This window comes from Pempheris klunzingeri, chromosome 8 (assembly GCF_042242105.1).
Source record: "Pempheris klunzingeri isolate RE-2024b chromosome 8, fPemKlu1.hap1, whole genome shotgun sequence".
In the NCBI taxonomy this organism is placed as follows: Eukaryota; Metazoa; Chordata; class Actinopteri; order Acropomatiformes; family Pempheridae; genus Pempheris; species Pempheris klunzingeri.
Genome location: NC_092019.1, coordinates 12,368,589 through 12,391,354, shown reverse-complemented (window position 1 = coordinate 12,391,354; position 22,766 = coordinate 12,368,589). Strand labels below are relative to the sequence as shown.

At 41.3% G+C, this 22,766-nt stretch overlaps 1 protein-coding gene across 2 annotated transcripts in view; it reads left to right on the top strand.

The window, feature by feature from the left end:
- The first annotated feature begins 4,462 nt into the window (after positions 1-4,462).
- deptor (DEP domain containing MTOR-interacting protein) overlaps positions 4,463-22,766 on the top strand; it is a 28,143-nt gene continuing 9,839 nt past the window's right edge. The window contains exons 1-6 of one of the 2 annotated variants that reach the window (XM_070834716.1): positions 4,463-4,784; positions 5,071-5,160; positions 7,938-8,116; positions 8,898-9,021; positions 16,419-16,597; positions 22,252-22,434. In XM_070834716.1, coding sequence (XP_070690817.1) covers positions 4,771-4,784; positions 5,071-5,160; positions 7,938-8,116; positions 8,898-9,021; positions 16,419-16,597; positions 22,252-22,434 — 769 coding nt within the window. In that variant the 5' untranslated portion in view covers positions 4,463-4,770. Of the gene's footprint in view, positions 4,785-5,067; positions 5,161-7,937; positions 8,117-8,897; positions 9,022-16,418; positions 16,598-22,251; positions 22,435-22,766 lie in introns of both variants that reach the window. The other variant, XM_070834715.1, reaches the window with a different exon arrangement.

Here is a 22,766-nt window from a genome sequence, read left to right as displayed (position 1 = left end):
ACCCCTGGTCGGTATGAATACTACACAACACAGACAAACCCACTCCTCAACCAAGAGCTTGGCAATGGTGTGGTTAGTTTCCTGTTTATGGAGGAGAAACGCCTCGATGCACTTTGATAAATTATCCCTCCATCACTAAGTTATACTTGTTCTTGTCAAGTGTTTCTGGCAAAAGACCTGAAATATCAAGAGCCACAGGTCAATGAGGCCTTAAAGTTGTTGAAGAGGCACAAACAGGGCCCCACCATGTGTCAGTGTGAAAGTGAAGTCAGAGCGGAAGTGCCTTAAAGCTGCATTCTTTCTAATGGCCTGCAGGAGATGACTCTGCTTTGATACCAGAGGAAGTCAGAATGTATGGAAGTCTATGAGAAAATGAGCCCACTTCTCACTTGATTTGTTACCAGAGTAAACATGTTCCTAATCAGTTTCAGTCGCCAGTTTCATACAGCATGATGTTCATTTTGTAAACTATGGTCTCATTTAGAGCAAAGCTGGTGATAAAGCAGAATATACTTAAGGGTGGGACTACCTTGTGACCAACCAATCAGGGGGGGTCATGCCTATACTTAACCAATCAGACACGGAGGTGTTTGTGGAATGAACGCCATTTGTGGTTCCAAAATCAAGATGGTGATGCCCGTAAAGCCAAACTAGAGACTTGAAAATGACAGCCACCAAACCAGAGGGTGACGTCATGGTGGTTACAGCTGCATTATATCTGTGACAGCTTTGAACATTTTGTGGTTTTCAGTCTTTGCAGTGTGGGTTTTGTTCTATTTTCATTGTTAGTTTGCTCCTCAGGTCAAACACATACAACAGCTTATGTGGTCATACATGTGTATAGTTTATATGTTTAGTTTAGTTTTTTATTTCTGTGTCATGCTAAACCTCTAGCCCATCCGACATGGGATTTCGAGACACCATTATTTTACAAAACCTACATCTTCCATAATATATACAAAAAAAGAGCAAAAATAAAACAAAACCAAAAATATTATCAGATCATAAAGAACTTCTACATTCCTTCAAATAGCATATTTAAAATGAAACTGCTAGATACTCACATTTTATCCTGGTAAAAAGATTTTTTTGTAATCTCTGTCTAATTGATAAAATATTGCTCAGCCAGGCACACAACTCTCTTTGCTTTTAAGATAATCATATACAACATAATTCTATGTACCATTCATTATGTATGCAGTTTAAGTTTAGTCCACAAGTCATGAACCCATTTCTCTACGTACTGAGTGAACACTGATTCTCTTGAATGCTGAGCTTTAAATTACATTGTGAAATGCTCCACAGATAAAGAACAGTATGTTCACACATCTCTTGACCGAGAGCCATTAATTTGTTCATCTCATATGAATATCCTTCTAATAAACATTTTTTCTAAGGCACCAGCAGAGAAATCTAACACAGGATACAAGATAGAAAAAGTTTTGAGTATGTTTTGAAAACCTTCGGGTTTTTACTCTTTTTTTTGTGTATACAGTGGTGTGAAAAAGTATTTGCCCCCTTACAGATTTCTTCTGTTTTTGCTTTATTGTCACACTTACATGTTTCAGATCATCAAACAAATTTTAATATCAGACATAGATGACCTGAATAAACACAAAAAGCAGTTTTTAAATGATGATTTCATTTATTAAGGGAAAAAAGCTATCCAAACCAACCTGGCCCTATGTGAAAAAGTAATTGCCCCCCCTTGTTAAATCATGAATTAACTGTGATTCACCACATTTTTGAAAGCTGAGTTCAATTTCACTTGCCACACCCAGGCCTGATTACTGCCAGAGCTGTAGAATCAAGAAATCACTTAAATAGACAACATGAAGTAGGCTGAAAGATCTCAAAATGCAACACAACATGCCCCGATCTAAAGCAATTCAAGAACAGACAAGAAACAAAGTTATTGGCATCTATCAGTCTGGAAAGGGTTACAAAGCCATTTCTAAGTCTTTGGGACTCCAGCGAACAACAGTGAGAGCCATTATCCACGAATGGAGAAAACATGGAGCAGTGGTGAACCTTCCTAGGACTACCGGCCTACCAAAATGACTCCAAGAGTGCATCAACGTCTCATGCAGGAGGTCACAAAAGAACCCCAAACAACATCTAAAGCACTGCAGGCCTCACTTGCCTCAGTTAAGGTCAGTGTCCATGATTCAACAATAAGAAAGAGACTGGGCAAAAATGGCCTCCATGGGAGAGTTCCAAGGTGAAAACCACTGCTGACCAAAAAGAACACAAAGGCACATCTCACATTTGCCAAAAAAACATCTTGATGATCCCCCACACTTTTGGGAAAATATTCTGTGGACTGACGGGACAAAAGTGCAACTTTTTGGAAGGTGTGCGTCCTGTTACATCTGGCGTAAAACTAACACAGCATTTCAGAAAAAGAACATCAAACATGGTGGTGGTAGTGTGATGGTCTGGGGCTGCTTTGCTCCTTCAGGACCTGGACAACTTGCCGTAATTGATGGAACCATGAATTCTGCTCTCTACCAGAAAATCCTGAAGGAGAATGTCCGGCCATCAGTTCGTGACCTTAAGCACAAGCGCACTTGGGTTATGCAGCAGGACAATGTTCCGAAGCACACCAGCAAGTCCACCTCTGAATAGCTCAAAAAAACCAAAGTGAAGGTTTTGGAGTGACCTAGTCAAAGTCAGGACTTAAATCTGATTGAGATGCTGTGGCATGACCTTAAACAGGCCATTCATGCTCGAAAACCCTCCAATGTGGCTGAATTAAGACAATTCTGCAAAGAAGAGTGGGCCAAAATTCCCCCACAGCGATGTGAAAGACTCATCGCCAGTTATTGCAAACGCTTGGTTGCAGTTGTTGCCGCCAAGGGTGGCACAATCAGTTATTAGGTTTAGGGGGCAATTACTTTTTCACATCGGGCCAGGTTGGTTTGGATAGCTTTTTTCCCTTAATAAATGAAATCATCATTTAAAAACTGCTTTTTGTGTTTACTCAGGTCATCTTTGTCTGATATTAAAATTGGTTTGGTGATCTGAAACATGTAAGTGTGACAAAAAAGCAAAAACAGAAGAAATCTGTAAGGGGGCAAATACTTTTTCACACCACTGTATGTAGGTTAGAGATAGTAGTATGGCATTTTTCTGAAACACACACACACACACACACACACACACACACACACACACACACACACTACATGCTTACTAGTACAGCCAATGAACAGCCAGATGACTTCATCTGTCCTGGGTGGAAGCGTTGGTTTTATGTTTTACCTCAGCTACAGAAACTTGTCTGTTTCACATGTTACTGTGATTGTTGTGAATAACAAGTAAATGTGTTCATCTTTTTAAAGATAAATCCTCCACATATAATTTGTGATTCTTCATGTTGACAGGATATTTTGATAGCCTATGATTGTATTTTCTTGAACTTAGTTGGACAGGCCATAGAGCTGTAAGAAAGATGTTTGGGATGATCAACATATGGAATTTTCACTACAAGATGAATTGCCAGCTGTTTTCTTTTTGTATGCTGTGTGCTGAGTTGCTACAATGACAATTTTAGCTGTGACCATTACATTTACATCTTATTTTACTACTGGGTGTATAATATTTGCATTTTATGAAGTAGATGACATTCAGGCAGGTGAAATCTCACTGACAGCTCAGGGAAAACAATCTCATTTAGCGGATGCTGATTCGCAAGAGATCCTCCTGGGAATCACTGATTAAATGTTCAAAATTAGGATTTCTGGTGCATTCAATGTAAAAAAATAAAGCTCCTCGGAAATATGTTCAGCAGTTATGAAAAAATATCAGACTTAATCACAAACTCATTGCTTGCACTTTGAGTGAAATGGATTGAAAGGTGAGTGGGAAGGAGAAAAGCTGATTAAATGTCTCTCATTCCCAGTTGTAGAGCGGAATAAGAAAGTGGTGACATGTCCCTTTTTATTGACCATAAGGCGATCAGCCACCATTATTAACAAAAATGATGCAACAAATCTTTTCAGAAAAACATTTACTTTTATTTATTTTTTTAAAAAAAAGCTTCCCTCCTGACTTCATGTTGCCAGTCTACTTATTCCTTACCTTCTTGCCCTCTCCCCTTCATCCCCTCATCCCTCTCCCCATCATCCCCTTCATCCCTCATCCCCTCTTCATCCCCCAACCCTCTATCCATCCTACCTACTTCAACTCAGCTGCACTTCCTCACTATGTAATAAACCCTTCGTTAGTGGAAAAAACGCTTGTAAAGAAGAGAGGTTTAAAAACTATTACACAATGATGTCAAATTACATCCAAAGTCCCACCCCTGTAAAACACACAATCGTGGTGTATAAATCGAGCGCTCCCACGCAGCCCTGTAACCCCGCCCCCCTCCCGGTTAACTCCCCCATTGACGATAGCAGCGTCCAGCCAGTGCGGAGGCTCGTGGATGGGCGCTGACTGACTTCACCGTGGAGAGAAACGTGCACGCATCCCCCTGTGGTGTGTCAGTGTCAGTGACAGCCTGCACCCTGAGGACCCCTCGGCTGTCCTTCCGAGCGACGCATCCGAACAGCAGCGCACAAACGGAGAGGGTTCATAAAGGGAATGCATGCGTGCAGACATTTTGGAGGTTTTCGAGGAATTACAAGTGGACTGCTGCTGATGGAGCTGCTCGCACGCTGAGACTTCTGGCTGCCTCCGTTGTTGCATGTGTTTCCTGGCATGGAATAGCCTCCCCTCCTCATTCATCAAAGGAATAATAGATAATCTCCTCTTTCCTCCCTCTCCATGGTGCTTGAAGGGTGAGCAAAATCCGAGGTGTCAGTGCGTTGTTTATTCTCTGTAACCATCGCCGCGTGGATGCTTGCACGCCTTTGTTGTTCAACGCATCCGCTCCTCTTTCTGTATATTTGTCAGCTAGAGAGCCACGGGTCCGCACTCTGCTGCACAGCATGTTTACTCATTTACAAAAAAACATGCAAGGCTGGTGCATTTTCCCAGTGCAGAATGATGCCTTTGTGTGTGGCCCTTTGGCAACAACAAAAAAAACAACCAAACACCCCTGGTGTGTGCCTCTTGTGTTAGCAGAGAGATGGACGGGATCGGGAACACCATGCAGAAGAAGGCTGCAGAGCTGGAGCGGCTGGCCGAGGTGCTCGTCACCGGAGAACAGCTCAGGTAGGTCGGTCGCTCCCGGTGGGTGACCCCGGGTGTGCTGCTTCTCAGGTCCGCCCGCAAACTTACCACCAAATTTGCACGCCTGATAATATGTGAACATGTTAATAATCTGTAGTTTTCATGCTCAATCTTGCATGATGTTTTTTTTTTTCTTGTGTGGCCCAGATCAGGATGAATGAGGACATGACAGGACATGATAGACTGAATGAGACAAGTGGGTGTTGCAGGCATGTTTGGCTGCAGGTTAATGATCATGCATGAAGCTCTCCCTCACTGCAAACTGGCACCACAGGCAGCTTCAGCTCCACTGCAGCGTGCACAGCCAAACAAAGGCGTCCACACATGCACAACCCTCCCCGTCCACACTGCTGCAGGATCCTGTGTTGCTTTACCCTCTCTAGGACTTAACGCATGAGTAGTTTCTCTTGTGCCCTTTGAGCGGCACAGGGAATGATCAACCCCCTAACCTTGTATCATTATCCTGCTATCAGGTAATTGTCCTGCTAACCCTGCCAGTGCTGTTGACATGCTGTACCCTTTGGCCTACCGTATGTAAAGAAAGGCCCCATAACCCTGTTGGCGTTCGCTGGTTTTCGCTCCCAGCTATGAATAGAAGCTCAGTAGGTAAAGCATGGCACCAATGCCTGGAATTTCAGCCTCCCACTGAACTACGAGAAAAATACGCCACTGGATTGTGTTTTCCAGCTGGGTGGGATACAATGAGTTAGAGTTTGTGAAGAAGCACATGACTGTCTTCTTCTGAAGGACCATAAAAAGTAACTGTCATCACCTCGAGAGATTGATCGTTTGTGTCTGGACATACTCTTCAGTCCACTCTTGCTCAGCAGCAGTGTCTTTTTCCTGTTGTCACTATATACTCAGTGTGTGTGTGTGTGTGTGTGATTGTCCCTGGCACAGCTGTATCCTGACGCTGCCAGCTGGCAGTGTGGCTGGTGTCAGTGAACGAAAGGTTGGTCAGGGTGGCCATCCCAGAGTCCTCTGTCTCTGAGACGCTGCTGCTCTGGGGGAAAGGACTCAAGGTTGTGACACACAAGACTTGATCTCGACAGACAAACTGTGGAATAGATACTCTATTAAAGCCAAAATAAAAGTGACTAAAAAGTGTCTGAAATATCTCAACAACTCCTTGATGGATAACTGTGACATTTTAGCAGACATTCATGGTCCCCAGAGGATGGAACCCACTGACCTTTCCTGTAGTGCCAACATGAGGCATTACATTTTCTGTTGTGAGTGGAAGTCGATAACTATCTGAAGGATTGCTGTGAAACTTGGCACAGAAACTAATGTCCCCCACAGGATGAATATTAATAACCTCAGTGACATTTCACCTGTTTAGCATCAGTATGCTCTATTTTTCATTATGATCATGGTGAACATTGAGCTCAAAACACTGCTGTACTTAAGTCCAGTCTCACATAGCCTCTAGCATGGCTGTAGGCTGTTAGTCTATTGTGTAGTACAAACACACACTGGACAGATTGATGTTCTCCCTCAGTGTTTTACCTTGACTTCCTGCTTTTGGTCTGATTTGATAGTTCAAATCAACTTATGACATGATGGAGTGACAAAGTCACAGTCAATGTCATTTTGTGAATAGCAGTGTTCATGAAAATAACTAGACCTGGTCCACACCTTTGTTTTTTGTTTGATTTTATCATGAGTCACGCTCATGGAACATAGGCGACGTGGTACCTGGTGCAGATAACAGCACACTGGCTGTTTTTTAAATACATATTTGTGTCGCATTATGTGGCCTGCTTGTACCTTAGAGCTGACTCGCTTCAGGCACAGGGCTGAAAAGCAGACACCATGGCACACAGACACATGCAGCTGCTGTAGGAAGTCCTGTGACCAGTTCATAGTTGTGAATGGGCCGTTTGTTGACTGTGATAGAGAGCGAGGCTCGGTGAATGTCTCAGCCTGGGACTCAGCCTATAGTCATACTGGGAGCCAGAGACTCATTCAGACACATTCCTGCTTATCATTGTTTGAGACAGCACAACTTCAAAAAATATGCCAACACAGAGAGGAACACCTACCACCAGGAAGTAGTCTGACACCTGAGCCTCTTATAAGGAAACAGCAAGATGGATATGTTTGTTTCCAGCTCCATTTGAGATGATTTCTAGGTAGATTAGACTGAAACCATGTGAAGCTGAACAGAGGAGGAGGAGGAGGAGGAGAGGATGATGCTAGATCTGCTTTGAAGGGAAGTCTGTAACGTGTTTGCCCATCTCGAGTCTTGGCAGAACAGTGCATGGATACTTACTGGGCAGGCTTGGACCGGGGCTGTCATTGCTAATCCGGAGTGATGCTAGCCAGCTGCACACAGACTCAGCATGGAGTGGAACTAGCTAGCTGCAGGAAGCTTGGCTAAGACTGTGGTGGGCTGTTTCACAATACCCAGGTTCAAGAAGAGGTCACCTTCATGATGCGAAACCAGCATTTAGGCCGTCTATAGAAGCACGAGAGGGGAGTCGTGTCATCATGCCGTGTTGTTACATTATACATCCCTGCACACTGTGAAGCTTTTCTTAATCGTGTAGAATAATAACTAGATTACACCTTTCTAGAGAATGAGACATTTGTCATTACTCTCATTATTATTACTTCCAGGTTGAATTCTGACTATGATTGACATTTCAAATTGGCTTTAGTCTTTTGGCAATAAATCAAAACCACAGTGTTGATCTTATCTTTAAGGAATTACGTCTAATTATTCTCTGCTCTGTCTTCTGTTTGCTGCCCTCCAGGCTGCGGCTCCACGAGGGGAAGGTGATCAAGGATCGGAGGCACCACCTGCGAACTTACCCCAACTGCTTTGTGGCCAAGGAGCTCATTGATTGGCTGATCGAACACAAGGAAGCCTCAGACCGAGACACGGCCATCAAGATCATGCAGAAACTTTTTGACCAAAGCATCATCCACCACGGTAAGGCCGAGCTGTGCGTGCTTGTGTATGAGTGCGAGGTTAGTCCTGCTGCTGTTGTTGTGTTCACCATTTTCCATAATGGCGAGGGTTTCTCTCTTTCTCTCTGCCTTACTTTCTTTCTTGACATTTTCTGGGAACGATCGGTGCTTCTTAATAAATGATTCTTCATGTCTCTCAGCCAGTTTGGCTCCAGCATAGTGACTCACTACCTGCTTCACATTTAACCAAAACAGACAGAAAGAGCAGGCTGTTCCTCGTCTTTAGTTAAAGTTTAGACAGAGCCGACGCAAAATCAACTCATCCCAGATTAATGATTTAATGATGTTTAGAGTTTAGTGACTGCTTTATACAAAACATTTAAGCTACCATCATCCCAATTTGTTTCTACCATCATTAATTACACCCAGCACTTATTGTTTGTAACCTAAAGTGACCTCTGTAGCTGACAAGGTAAAATTATTTAGCTGTAAAGTAAGTACCATGCACAGTTTTTTATTTGAGTTAAACACATGAAACAGAATTTCATGTTTTATGTGTTTTGTAACTTAAGTTCCTGCATGATTGTCATGATACTAAAATATCAGTATGCCATCTAAGAGGAATGTGTCCATCTGTGTCCGTCTTTGTGTATCTTCAGTGTTTCTCTGAATTAAACGCTGTGGTTCTTGTCGGTCACTTAGTAACAGCCTCTTCCTGTTCTGTCATCAATAATCCTTTTCTGTCCTGTTCCTGCAGCCGATGAGCCCTTAAAACTAAAACTTGCGTTTCTGTGTGTTTTCAGTGTGTGACGAGCACCGAGAGTTCAAAGACATGAAGCTGTTTTACCGCTTCCGGAAAGACGACGGCACTTTCCCGTTGGACAGTGAAGCAAAAGTTTTTATGAGGGGGCAGAGGATCTATGAGAAGTAAGAACTCACAGAAATACAGCATATGTTTCACAACCTCAAACACTCAGTCATGTTCTTTGTAGTGGAACTACGAGAAGGTTTGAAGGAAATGGCTGTTCATACAGTTGCGTTCATTCACCTTGATTGATTTTTCTCTTTCACCTTTTAAGCTCTGGCTCTGTTTAGTGAATAGATAAAAATAATCTGGTGAGCAAACTCATGCGAGTAAGGCGAGGTGAATATTTGTATACGGTGTAGTGTGAATAACGGTAGCAGTTGATGCACAGCTAGTGTGCTTCAATCATTGAACATATACTAACTCACCTACACTAATGATGAATGAACTCTTTGATCAACACACAGTTACATGATGTTTTTCATGTTTGTTACCTATTTTAAGTTTGAATGCATTGCTTGGCCATCAACTGCAAATACACAGCTTCCCGCCTCAAAAAAGGTGTTGGTGATGCTTGTTGATTTGATGGACTGTGAACTGTCACTTCCATATCTGATGCTGTTTAAACTTTTGGACGTCCATGGCCTGGTGGCAAGCAGCAGCAGCACATGCCATGTGTGTATTACCTGCCTTCCTCCTTGCGTGTCTTTTGAGAGTCATTCTCCACAGCTCGCTGAATGAATACACCAGAAAAAACCACCACCATTAATTTTTAGAAAATGTTTTTTGCTGGTAAATTGGATTTAATTAGATTAGAGAGCGCAATATTCAACGAAACTGTTTTTTTTAGCTGGGATAAAAGCCCGCAAGAGAAAATAACATGATACTGGAAGCATCTCAATAAACAATGAGTCATAGCATTTGTCCAGAGACATGCTGGATTTAGATAAGGGCAGAGGACACCACTAATGGGACTGTTTTTGTTTGTCATCAGCTTTGTGTAGTGATGAGACTAATTGTCTCTATAGTAACCCCAAAGTCTTCCACTCCTCTCATAAGCCGTCTATCAGTGGCATCCCTACAGTTTTGGATTTACGCACACATCCTGCCTTCGCGCTTACAACGAAATAAATGCCGTAACACACACACTTGATGGCTTTTTATTTTTGTCTTGAACACAGCACACACACAGCTTGACTGCTCTTCTCAGTCCCACACATCCTGCCACCTCTTTGTCACATGAGGAAATTATATTTCTGCAGCTCTCTTAATACATATGCACACACACACATTCATACACAAATGCACACAAACTCTCACACACATACACACACAATCTTGAACATACAAACTTACACACAGACACACTCTGCAGTTGCATAAGAGGAAGAAATACTCCAAGGGGAGGCATCTGTCATCTCAGCTCTCAAAGCTATGTGTTTATGTAATCACCATGGTGCAGCCCAGCACACGCACACACACACACACACACGCACGCACGCACGCACGCACGCACGCACGCACGCACGCACGCACGCACGCACGCACACACTCCTCAAGCTTGCTCTGGTGGTTGTTTGCTTGTGAACTGCAGTTGCTAAACGGTTACATTTATGGCACAAATAAACAGTCCTGCGACATAAAAAAAAAAACTGTCTCAGTCTCATGTGCCTGACTGCAAATATCCCATCATTAGGAGTTTAAATCATTTTTCTTCTTACTTTTATGGCCTGAATGTATGTCGTGAACTTAAAGCCTCTCTTTAGCCATAATAGCTGGTGTATGTTGGTCCAGACTAAAATACCTCAACAGTTAAGGGACAGGACGGTTGATACATTCATGTCTCCTTCAGGATGAATTGTAATAATTTTAGTGGTTTCCTTACTTTTCCTTATTAGGTAATTTTTTATTTGTTAGTTACATTTGTTTATGGCTAAATATCCTCCTAAAAACTCATTGTAGTTCAGGGGCCACATGCAGCCCAATCTCAAGTGGGCCGGACCAGTAAAATCACAGCATAATAACCTGTAAATAACGACAACTCCAAATTGTTCCTTTTGCTTTAGTGCAAAAAAGTACATTCTGAAAATGTTCACATTTAATGAACTATCTTTTTACAAAACATTATGAATGACCTGAAACTTATCTTCCCTTTAATTTTTACACTTTGCAAAGTCATCCCGTGGGAGTTTAATGCTAATTAGCAGATGCTAACATGCTAATGTACTGTATGATGGTGAAAATGTTAAACATTCCTGCTTGACATTAGCATGTTAGCATTGTGAGCTTGTTGGCATGCTGACTTTACTGTCTAGGTACTGCCTCACAAAAACCGCTAGCATGGCTGTAGATTTTTACTCCTGTGAAAATGAACAGGACCTTTTTTTTTTTAGTTTTGTCTTTTGATTTTTAGTCTGGATGGTGGACGTGGTGTTCCACCTCTATGCTTGTCTTTGGTGGTTTGTGGTTTTGGCTGTTTCAGTTCTTCAATTTAATGTAAATCCACTGCTGGTTGACAAAGTTAAAGAGTTAGCAAGATCTAAAAAGTGGCTTGAACTGGTTAAATGAACTTGCATGAGGTAGTAGAAAAGCGGTTTGTTCGGTTTGATACAACATGGCCACGGTTGGGTTGCTTTGAGGACACTCGTGCAGCTCCGTTAACTTACACTTATGTACAATGCAGGTACATGCAGAAACACCCCCAGCACACACTGCACCGTACCCTACTGTACTTTACTGTGCTGTACAAATGGTATGTTATATCAAATACCCTTCCCTACAGTCAGTTTTCACATCTTTTTTCCATTGGAAAAATAAACAGCCCTCCTCACCCATTGATCTTCGTTGCTGTCAATTGTCAAATCAGCTACACAAACTCCAATAAACAAACCGCAGGAAGACGTTTCAACAGTTGTTATGACAGCATTTCCTAGGCGACAGGGTTACTCAGACGGGACAATGTTTAACAGTCCTTTTAAAGCATTGTTCAGCATGTGCACTGTTTACGTGTGTGTGTGTGTGTGTGTGTGTATGTACTGTAGATTGTGGTTGAATTGCACAATTAAAGATGATTTAGTCATGCTACCATCGAAGTATCAAATGGTGAAACTGGGCTTTTGAATTAATGAATGAAAACAATAAATCTGACCTTTACTTATCTGGGGTAGATTCACTGAACATGAATGCCCTGCTCTGTGCTCACACACACCCACACCCACATTAGATGAACCTTTTAAGTCTCACCGGGGCAGCTGTGCGTTATGTTCATCTTAGTTGTAGCAGTTAGGAAGATTTCCACACGCAGATTTATCCTGTCAGTGTACGTTATAAACCACCAACCTTGTGGTGAAAAGTCTACATTTCTAGTCCGCTACTGAAATTTAATGTGATTAAAATTCAATCAAACCTTTACCCAGTGTAAGATGAAAAAAAAAAAAGTGTTTTCCAATTTGATTTTACTTCAGGAACAGATAACATTCATCACTATTTCCTCAGCTCTTTATCTGGGCTTTATTCTCACCCCTTGATGAGAGACTCTGCAGGTTCTTCTCTCCTGTCACACATTTCTTTTGAGATTGTGCGTCAACACTCGCTACATCAGTGTGTACTTCAGTGTGTGACAGAGAGTAAAAGAGACGGCTCCATTTATCTTTTCAAGGATAGAAAACACCTCAGTTTAAACAACAAAGACTCTCAATTCTCAGGCACTACTGTCCTTACTGATGGCTTTAGCCTGTTAACACTTCACATTATTGTTGGCATTTTTCTGCAATCCAGACATCTACTTGACATCCATTTTTCAGTTTTTCTTTTGCTAATCAACACATAGTAACACAGCCTTTCATTTCTGAACATGCCACTGGTTTGTCATATGCTCCACGATGGCCGTGTCACTTCCAGGGCTAAGTTACAACTGATAATGGCTATTTAATTACCTCAGCTTTACTCTGTGCTTGAGAGTAGATCCTATAACTTTTCCACTTGACTAACTGATGACTGGAGGAATGTCTTTGGTTTTTACAGGAGGAAGTCCAACATACAGGGTTATTAACAAAGGAAGTTTTACCATAAAGGCTTTAAACTTTTGATCTTTTAACAAGGTTAGATTATCTTAAAGTACTGCTAAGCTGTACTGAAAGTCCTGATAAGTGCGTTATCATTTATTTGTTCTTCCATTAGGTCACTGTTATGAGCCTGTTTGGAGACTGTAACTGACTTTAAGTGCTGTACTAATAAAATAGATTTGACATGAGAAAGTCAGATTGTCTTGGCAGGACATGCTGGACAGTTTTATTTATAGTCATGTAGCTGTGAATTGACCTCAATGTTAGAGAAATCTGGTCATGAAGTGTGAAAATGTGTCGGCATATGTTAACTTACAGTTGTAACATTTTCTCCAGATACTTCACTGTCTACTGAGACCAAACCAAACAAAAAAAGCAGATTAGTAGTGTCTCTGCTCTTATTTAGAAAATCTAATGCTCTACAATATTCTTGTCAAGCAAATGCAAATGATTTTTGCATCGTTTACATTTTATTTTTGGCTGTGAAAGTCAAGTCATTGAATAAAGTAATTTAGAAGAAGGAACTTGATTTTCTTCATTCCACGCTGTACTGAGAAATCAGCTATATTTAGAATTTACTTAGGTTCTGCTTTAAATATTTAAAGTTGCAGCTAAAGAAAAAACGTCTTTGCCCATTTCAACCTCCAGGGCAGATGATTTTAGATGTTTTTATATATATTATATATTAGATTTCCTTTCCTTTCCTTAAAAATCTTGCGTGCTCTCTGGTTCTGTAACCTGCGTACTATACATTGCTCTCACAAATGACTCTTGAAGTCATATATTTGTTTTTAAATGTTGTTTTATGGCCCTAGAAAATCATCAGCACCCAAACTTTTATGCAAAACCACATGTGAGAGCAGGAAAAAGCCTGTGCTCTTACAACCACGTCTCCAAGGACACTACTCCAGCTGGGTTGGGTATGCTCCCTATAAAAACTATGCTGCGTGCCCGGGTCATGGCAGCTTGCCTTGTCCCACTTTAAGTTATTATTATCCATTATACTGTGCATACTGTCTCATTCATAACATACTGTACTGTATTGTTACCATGTTTACTCATATAATACTCGAGATGTTGTTATACCAAGCGCTGTGCTTTACTTACCATGCAGTACTTTGAGTCAGTCCCTAAGAGCCAACACAATGTGATCTGTTGACTTAACGTGCTTACATAGATTAAATGGCATTGTGTACACAGCCATGTCTCAGGGAACATTATGTCCAGTTCTTTCAGCATTTTCATGATGACTTTTGCTGCTAATGTGGGTCAAAGAAGTTATTCAACTCAAAATTTGACATCTAAACAACTAATGTTTTCTCTGATGTGTTGACTTTAAGCGTGACGGACTTGAGCAGTCTTGGGTGTGCCCCTCAGCCCATTTTCTTCAGGGCATTTAAACTGCAGTTCTACTTCCTACTCAACTTTAGGAGTGTCATGTTCAATTCTTTTCCTGAAATGTGGACCTGCAGCTCTGGGTCATCGGACATAGTTGAATGAACCACACTGAGAGGATGGTACAGGCAGAGAGGAGGCTTTTTACGGGCTGCACCATTAGGATACTCATTTAGCATTATTAAAGCAGAGGATTATTGGCGGGGTTGTCACCAATTATCTGCATCAAGATGTTAAATTTTCTGCCCTGAAATGTATAAACAATACATACAATGATGGTTTGTCCATACCAGTCTTTCCTATTCCATCAGTTATCAGTTAATACTACACATATTGTGGATTACCTATATACACAAGGCCCATTATTATGTTTTTTTTCTCACAGGAGTAGTTAAACATTTTGGCAAACACACTTATTTGCTCTCTTGCTGAGAAGAATAACTCATGGCTGGAAAGTTACTACACATAAGTTCAAAGTCTAACTATTCTTTTAACCTGTCATCCATCAACCTTTTCACAGGAGAGTTTTATTTAATCTCTTGACTGACTAATCTGGTGTGAATTTAAAAAAATTCACATCCAAGGTTAAGTTAATACTTTAGCTTTAAAGATGATCTGTTCACTGACAGACAGACAGACAGACAGACAGACAGCACTGATTACTCCATCCACTTTGGATTGGCCTATTTAGGTCAGTGGGTGGTAAAGTTTCCCCGCCTGGAGCCGAAATGTTTCAGCTGTAGGACGTGTCTGCTGGAGTCTTTTAGTTTCCATAAATGCTCTAAGCATTTCTACAAATCTCCAAGCTGCTATTACATCCATAAATGTTACCTGTCTGACTGTATTACACTGTTTGGTGTGTAGAGTTTACAGTTCAGTGAATGATTGATAGCTACTGAAACAGAATGTGGGACTGTGATGTCTGCTAGTGATCAAACAACGATGCTTCTATCTCTTCGTCATCAAAGTGTCTCTGTCTCTTCAACAATGCAGCTCATTGCTGGCACAAGTTTTGACATGTACAGGTGTACCACAGAAAGCTTTTTGTTTCTTATGAACGCTGCTGTTTTTATACTGTTTGAATCATCAGGCGACAGTGTTTGGGTGTGAATGTGTTTTTAAGAGAGCGGTGTACAGAGAGTGTCAGCAATTCTGTTCTGTGCATGTGTGTGCTCGTCTGTGTGATTGTCACACCTCAAGCTTCATGTAATTCTTCATTAAAGACTACGCAGAATTACGCGTGGCTACTAATAAAGGAGTGAAACACCAGTAAAACGCAGGCTCCATTGTGATATTTTAGCTGAAACTTGCTGTGAACCAGATTTTTATTTGAGCTTGGACACACAAAGTCAAACCTCCATTGATGGTCAGCGAAGCAGATCTGGAAGGTTTGATGTAATTACCTTGTCATCATACTAATCTGATCTGTGGTTTTGGGATATGAGACTCTAATAACAAGAGTCATTCTCAGTGGCTCCACTTATGTGGCCGAAGTGCTAATCCGAAGACAGTTACGGTGCAGTGTTTGTGCATTTTCACTGTGCTGATTACAGAGTGGGGAAATGGGCAGAGCTGCTGGTTTGGAAAGATTTCCCCTGCTGGAAATTCCCTCTCAAGAAATGCTATTTTCACAATAACTCCAGTTTTACTGAATTCTTGGATGATTGGCAAATGGTAAATGGACTGCACTTACATCGCACTGCACTTGTGAGGGCCTCTTATTTCGGGTTCAGCGTCTTTCCAAGGACACTCCACCTCCTTGTTCCCATCAGCTAGCTATGTGCTGTACATAACTCTGTACTGTAAAGTACATAGCCAGGGCTGTGTTCAAGCATAATCACATTGCTCTATTGTTGCAGTCAAGGATACTGTGCTATAGATACCATATTGATCCCAATTGCTGAATTTATTGCTGAATTTACTTACAAATCCCATAAAGTTAAATCTCAAACTGCAAACTAGAAACTGGGAATGTGAATGCATGACTTATCTCGGCATGTCTTTTTTTTTTATTTCCATACGAATGAATGTACCAGAAGTTTACTCTATTCTCTCCCCAGGTTAATGAACACAGAAAACAACCTATTACAAACCAGGGAGGAGGAGGGCGGGACATTCGAGCGGACGCTGGTGGCCTCTGAGTTTATCGATTGGCTGCTACAGGAGGGAGAGATGGCAACCAGGGAGGAGGCCGAGCAGCTGGGGCGGAGGCTTCTCGAACATGGCATCGTCCAGCACGGTGAGGAAGATGGGGGCGAATGTGACATGCATGCTGAAAATGTTCATTTATAAGCTGAAAACATTTTAACTGCGTCGGTCAAATAGTTTGTACAAAACTGCAGAACAAAATATAGGTAATTTAATATATTCACTTAATCTCAATTATTTAAAAATATTATTACCTTTTGCTTGGACCCTGTTACCTTGCTTAAACCCACTTTAGTTTATGGGCTCACAGTGTGACTGGGCATCGTGCTATTGACAGACCGGTGATCTGTGAATGACCCTTGGTGACGGTAAAGCTAGTAGCCCGTGTAAGTAGCTCCGTTTCACCTCTGTATGATCCTGTCAAATAGCTGTGCTGGTACATCAAGTCTTGGCTCTGGTATTAAGTTCTCCCATCAGTCAAATTCAGACCTGCTGACAAACCAGTGGCAATTTTATTTATTTAGGGCACTACATTACACGGAAAGTGCTTTAAATAGAAAAATATGGACACAAACATGGGAACATCAGTAGCAAAAGCAACACAGGTGTGTTGAAGGCAGAAACCAAATCAGTGATCCTGCATAGACACAACATACATGAACATCAACACAGTCAAATACAATAAAATGTTGCCTTTACTTTTGCTTTACTCTTTTGGTTAATGCCATCTGATAAAATATCATTACAGCCCTGTCTGCACACTTTAATGCCACCTTTTGACTTGTCCTTGTCAAAGTCACGGGGAGTTCAGTCCGAGCACACAGAGGAGACCCAGCTGACCACTTCAGCACCGTAGAAATGTTTAGATTGATCTAACCTGCATTAAAGTTGCACCTTTCTTTTGAAAACTCTTTACTCTAACTCTTCTCTAGCCCTCAAATCTAAAATAAAAAGTAGGTTAAGATAGTCTCAAATGGGAAACTTTAAAACTGGAAACTGTGGTAAAACGTCACGTCCACTCCTAAAACTCATTACAGCTCATTTTGGGCTCACAGACGCAGTGAAGTGACCCACATTATACCTCACACTGGCCGGGATTGTATTTCACTAGTCTTGATTCTCTGTCCCTGCTATGTCTGACCTGACCTCGCCATGTTCAAGAGTGAATAGAGTTACAGAAGTTCACTGAGTAATAAACATGAGAAAAATGTGACCTGAATGTCACGTCTGTCAGGAGGTCCAGAACCAGGCCTATCATGTTATCTGTGAATATGTGAGATACACATAAACACACTTTTTTATGTAATTGGTTTATCTCATAATCTGGAGGAGGAACTCAGACCCTTTTCTTAACTGATGTGAAAGTGATGTTACATTATATTATCATACTAAATACACATTTTATGGGATGACCACATTTTTTGAATAAATAAATTTTTATTATATGGTATAGTAATGAGTAATTCTTTGACATAAGGAGAGGACAGTTTAGCATCACACTAACTTTATAATTAATGGAAAATATGTTCTACCACCAATGCTGCAGCAGCCGGTAAAATAATATGTAATGTGTAAAGAATTATAATTATGATTCCATCTGTCAGATAAATGTAGTGAGGAAAAAAAGTACAATGTTTCCCTACGGAATGTTGTGGAGTAGAAATATCAAGTAGCATATAATGGAAATCCTCAAGGAAAATACCTCAAAATTTTACTTCAACTGAGTATGAAAATAATAAATCTTAGAATAACAAAATGATTACAGACACATTTCTGTTAATTCCCGAGTGTTAGTGGGTTAGTTTCACAAAAGGAATCCTGAAATGTTAAAACAGTCAAATAATTTGTACTAGGGTACCAAAGGGTACCAAATCTTGAGAAGATTCTCTACATTAGTACGTATTTCAGATGCTGACCCACTTTAACAGGTTTAACCTCTGTGTGTTCACCCTCGGAGCGTGCCCTTCAGTGGTCGTCATTCACCGCCGTACAGTCAAGTTCACGACAGTTTGCTCTACAGATATAGACTTTGAATGAGTTCCCCACATGATGTGAAATTTGATTTGACGCTGATGTCTGTTGCTCACACCCGTGCCTGACTCAATTAGGATGTGTATTACTGCAGAGAAGTCACATGGCCTTATTGCTGGAGGGTTCTTTTATTTGAACATACATTATTTAGATTTCACCATATGATAGACTGTAGCTAGACATGTTCACACATTTTAGATACATTTTGAATAAATACACAGTAGAATAAATCATATTAACTTGAGGCACTGCACATGTACACTATACAATGTAACAGCTGGCGTTGGCATGTGGAGCTACTTTGTTGTGGATTACAGACTGTATATGGCCATAAGGAACAATGCATCATAAAAATACCATTGCCACTTCACTCACTTAATGTAATACGGAGGCTGATCTGCTTCCTGCTGGCCGCGCAGTGAATTAATGGGCTCATCCTCCCTGTGGAAATTACTGCACTCGTGTTACATGGGTGATATGTGGATTTTGCGCTGTACAAATTGTCATAAGCCCTTTTGTTAAAGTAAAGGTGTTCACAAGCTTTCAGTTCCCATTAGAAACTCATGGTAGAGAAGGAGAGGTATTTGCTAACATGCCGTCCTGCTCTCCGCTCTGCTGAGCAGACATATGCTCACACATTCATACATACAGTATAATGTATAGAGGGTAATTCTGGATGGATCCACATTGTGTCTGCTGGTCATTGTTTACTGTGGGACAATGTGGTTGCTGTTTTTCCACACTACGCATCTGGGCAGCTGAGATTAGGGATCCACATGAACAGACCTAAAAGTAAAGTACATAAGCAAATGAAGAATATAAATCAGTGGTCAGAGTTACTGTATCGCTGTGCCAGAGTCAGTGGGCTGGCAGCAGGCTGTAATCATCTTGGGCAAGGCAACTCAGTAAATCTGGCATTAACACTGTTCCTGACACAGGATCTTCCTAAATCACTTTATATTAACATAAAAAAATGTGAAAACTGAAAAGAGAGACAGTGATTCAGTTTCACAGTATAGTTCAGGCTGTTTATTGGTGTGTACAGGAGAATAAAACGCTCCTCTAAAGGCTGGTCCATACTATGTTTTTTCTTCTTCTTTTGTCACACATGATAAAAGGACTTTGTCAGGTTGACAATAACCTCACAGATTCAAAAGGACATGTCGACTAACCACAGGCCCAATGTGTGTTTCAGCTGATAAATAGAAATTCAACAATCTGTCCTTGTTATTCTCAGCGAAGGACATTGCCAGTCAGATAAATGGTCCAGTAGCTGAACTAAAGCCCCAAAGGATTCATTTCAACCATAGAGGAAGAGTTCTTTAAGAAATCACCAGCATGATACTGCTGTCCTACCCAGTCCTACCCAGAAACACTCATCAGCATTATATCAGATGGGTGGTTTGATTTGTAGGGGGAAGTGTGTTGATTTGAAAATGATTACTTATCCTGTGGCCTGATGAGTTGTGTAGAAATTACATTACAGCACTGATACAGCTGCTGCAGTTTTAATACAGCTTAAGGGGACAGCCGTCTTACTTATTAAACTTACGTAACCAGAAACAGCCGATTGTGCTTCATGTTTGAAGCAGGTCTCTTACGTACGTAGCTGGATGATTTACTGACTTGCTTTTGCATTTCCTGTGACTGATGATACTAATTGTAGTATATCTTTTTATTTGTGCATGTCTTTATGTTTCTGTCTTTCCAGAGACATGGACAAACAAACGCAGAAATCAGTATTTAAGTAAATAAAATTAAAAAAATAACAGGTTCAGCACTGTGACAGCTATAATAGTTTGAAAGATGCTACATTTAGCGTATTTAGACTGGAGCAGTTTTATCTGCCTAAATAAAAAAACATTGACAGCAAGGCTTCAACATCGCCTATGAAATCACAGTCAGGTGTAACCGAACTCTGTCTGAAATTTAAATAAAATTGTACTCAGCGCCGCTGGTCTTATTGGCTCAGCTGACACGGCTGAGGTCGACGCTCTCTGGGGTCAGTGTATGTTTGCTCAGGTGATCTCAGCTCAGCAGACAGTTTGTTTAGTGCTGCTCAGCTGAGTTCAGACTTTCAGGCTCGGCTGAGCTCAGTTCAGGTGAGAAACATCGATCTGTGAGGTTTTCAGCCAAGCTAGTCAGTGGAAAATATGATTAAAATAACCTGATTTAAGTGTGAGGCATTAGATTATGATTCACAGCCAGTGTAGAAATAAATTTAACAAGGCATTAAATTCACTTCCTCATGCTTTACATCTCTACCTTCATTATACTTTATCCTGAAGGAGAGATATCCACAGGTGATGGTATTAAGGCTGTTTAGAGCCACAGCCAAGATTTAGTTTTTCAGATCAGACATCACTATCATAGTGGTAGCGGGGCTGAGTGGTCTAAGGTGCTGGATTTAAGTCCCAAATCTTACTGCTGCCAATACGCTCTAATTTATGCAAACCGCCGTCTCCTCTCTGGTCCATCTGATTCGTACATATGGGCAGAAATTACAGCTCTTTAAACCTGTTGTGAGGACATCAAAGAAGTGGACTAGTGAAGCTGTGGAGAATCCTCAGGCGTGTTTGGACTGCACTGACTGGGATGTGTTCAGGATTGCTACCAACAGTCAGAATAAGTATACGGAGGCTGTGACTCCAACTTATTCTGACTGCACCAGGTCACCAGATGGTCTGAACTGTCTGACCTCAATGCTGTAAAAACAGTGGAGACGGTAGTGGACTTAAGAAAGAGCCAAGTTCCTCCTGCCTCCATCACCCTCCTCACCATCATCACCCAGGAGCTCCAAAAACACAGCAGATAATGTACATCCTGAGGCTGCTGAGGAAGTTTAACCTGCCAAAGACAATCATGGTGCACTTCTACACCTCCATCATCAAGCCCATCCTTTCATCCCCCATCACCATCTGGTGCACTGCTGCCACAGACTGCAGCATTTCATTCGCTCTGCTGAGAAGGTGACTGGCTGCAATCTGCCATCCCTTAAGTACCAGTACGTCTCCAGGACCCTGAGGCGGGCAGGAAAGATTGCAGCCGACCCCTCCCTCCCTGGATATAAACTCTCTGAAAGCCTTCCCTCTGGCAGGAGGCTGCAGTCCGTCAGGACCAAGACCTCTTGCCACAAAAACAGTTTGTTCCCTTCTGCAGCTGAACTCATCAGCGTGGCCCGGGACCATGAGTAACACGAGTCCATATTTGTTCATCTCGGGGGACCTCCAGTCTGTGTCCTCAACCAAGGAAACATGACAGCTGGGAGGCTCCTAAGATCCAATATCTGAGTCATTCTGTGTACTATCTGTTCACACAAACAAGATTTTAGGTATCTGTGTAACATTTATCTGCGTACTGTTGAATGTATAGGTATCTGTTACTGCTTATGTAGCTCTTTACTGTTTATCCCTCATATTCTGTATTGTAAATATAATAAGTATACTTACATTATAATACATACTTATAATAAATAAGTATATTTTTATGTTTTATATTTATGTTTCTTGATTATGCACCAATAATACCAAGCCAAATTCCTTGTGTGAAAACTTACTTGGCAATAAACCCAGTTGTGATTCTGATTCAGTAAATATCCATCATGGCATTTGGTGAAGCTTCAAATGCCTTTTATGCTCATCTTACCTCTCCTTCTCTCTTTCTCTTTAAATAAGCTTATTTATTCTCTCCATGTCTGTTTTTTGTCGTCTCCAGTCACAAACAAGCATCACTTTGTCGACGGGCCCCTCCTCTACCAGTTCAGGATGAATTTCCGGCGACGGCGGCGGTTGATCGAACTCCTTCACGAGCGCAGCCGCAGCATCCCAGAGAGCCACGACAGCCCCTTCTGTCTCCGTAAACAGAACTCAGACGGAGGCAACACCAGCTTCCTCTCAGGTAGAAACTGTACCCCCCACACACACACACACACACACACGCACACAGTAACTGTATGTGCAGTGATCGTGTCCACTTTGATCAGTGTGAGTCTGACAGTTGACTCTCCTTCAATCAAAACCTGACAGAAAACTTTCGATGTGTTTCTTTTTTATCTCCATAAATCTAAATAACCAGTCTTCAATGAAAAATACAATAATGCTATCAATACTGTGTTTTTTTTGTATAATCTTCTCTTGATACACTTACCTACACACACACACACACACATATGCATACATGCATTACAAGTGGTGTCCTTGGTGGTAACTGCCACATAAAGATGATGCAGC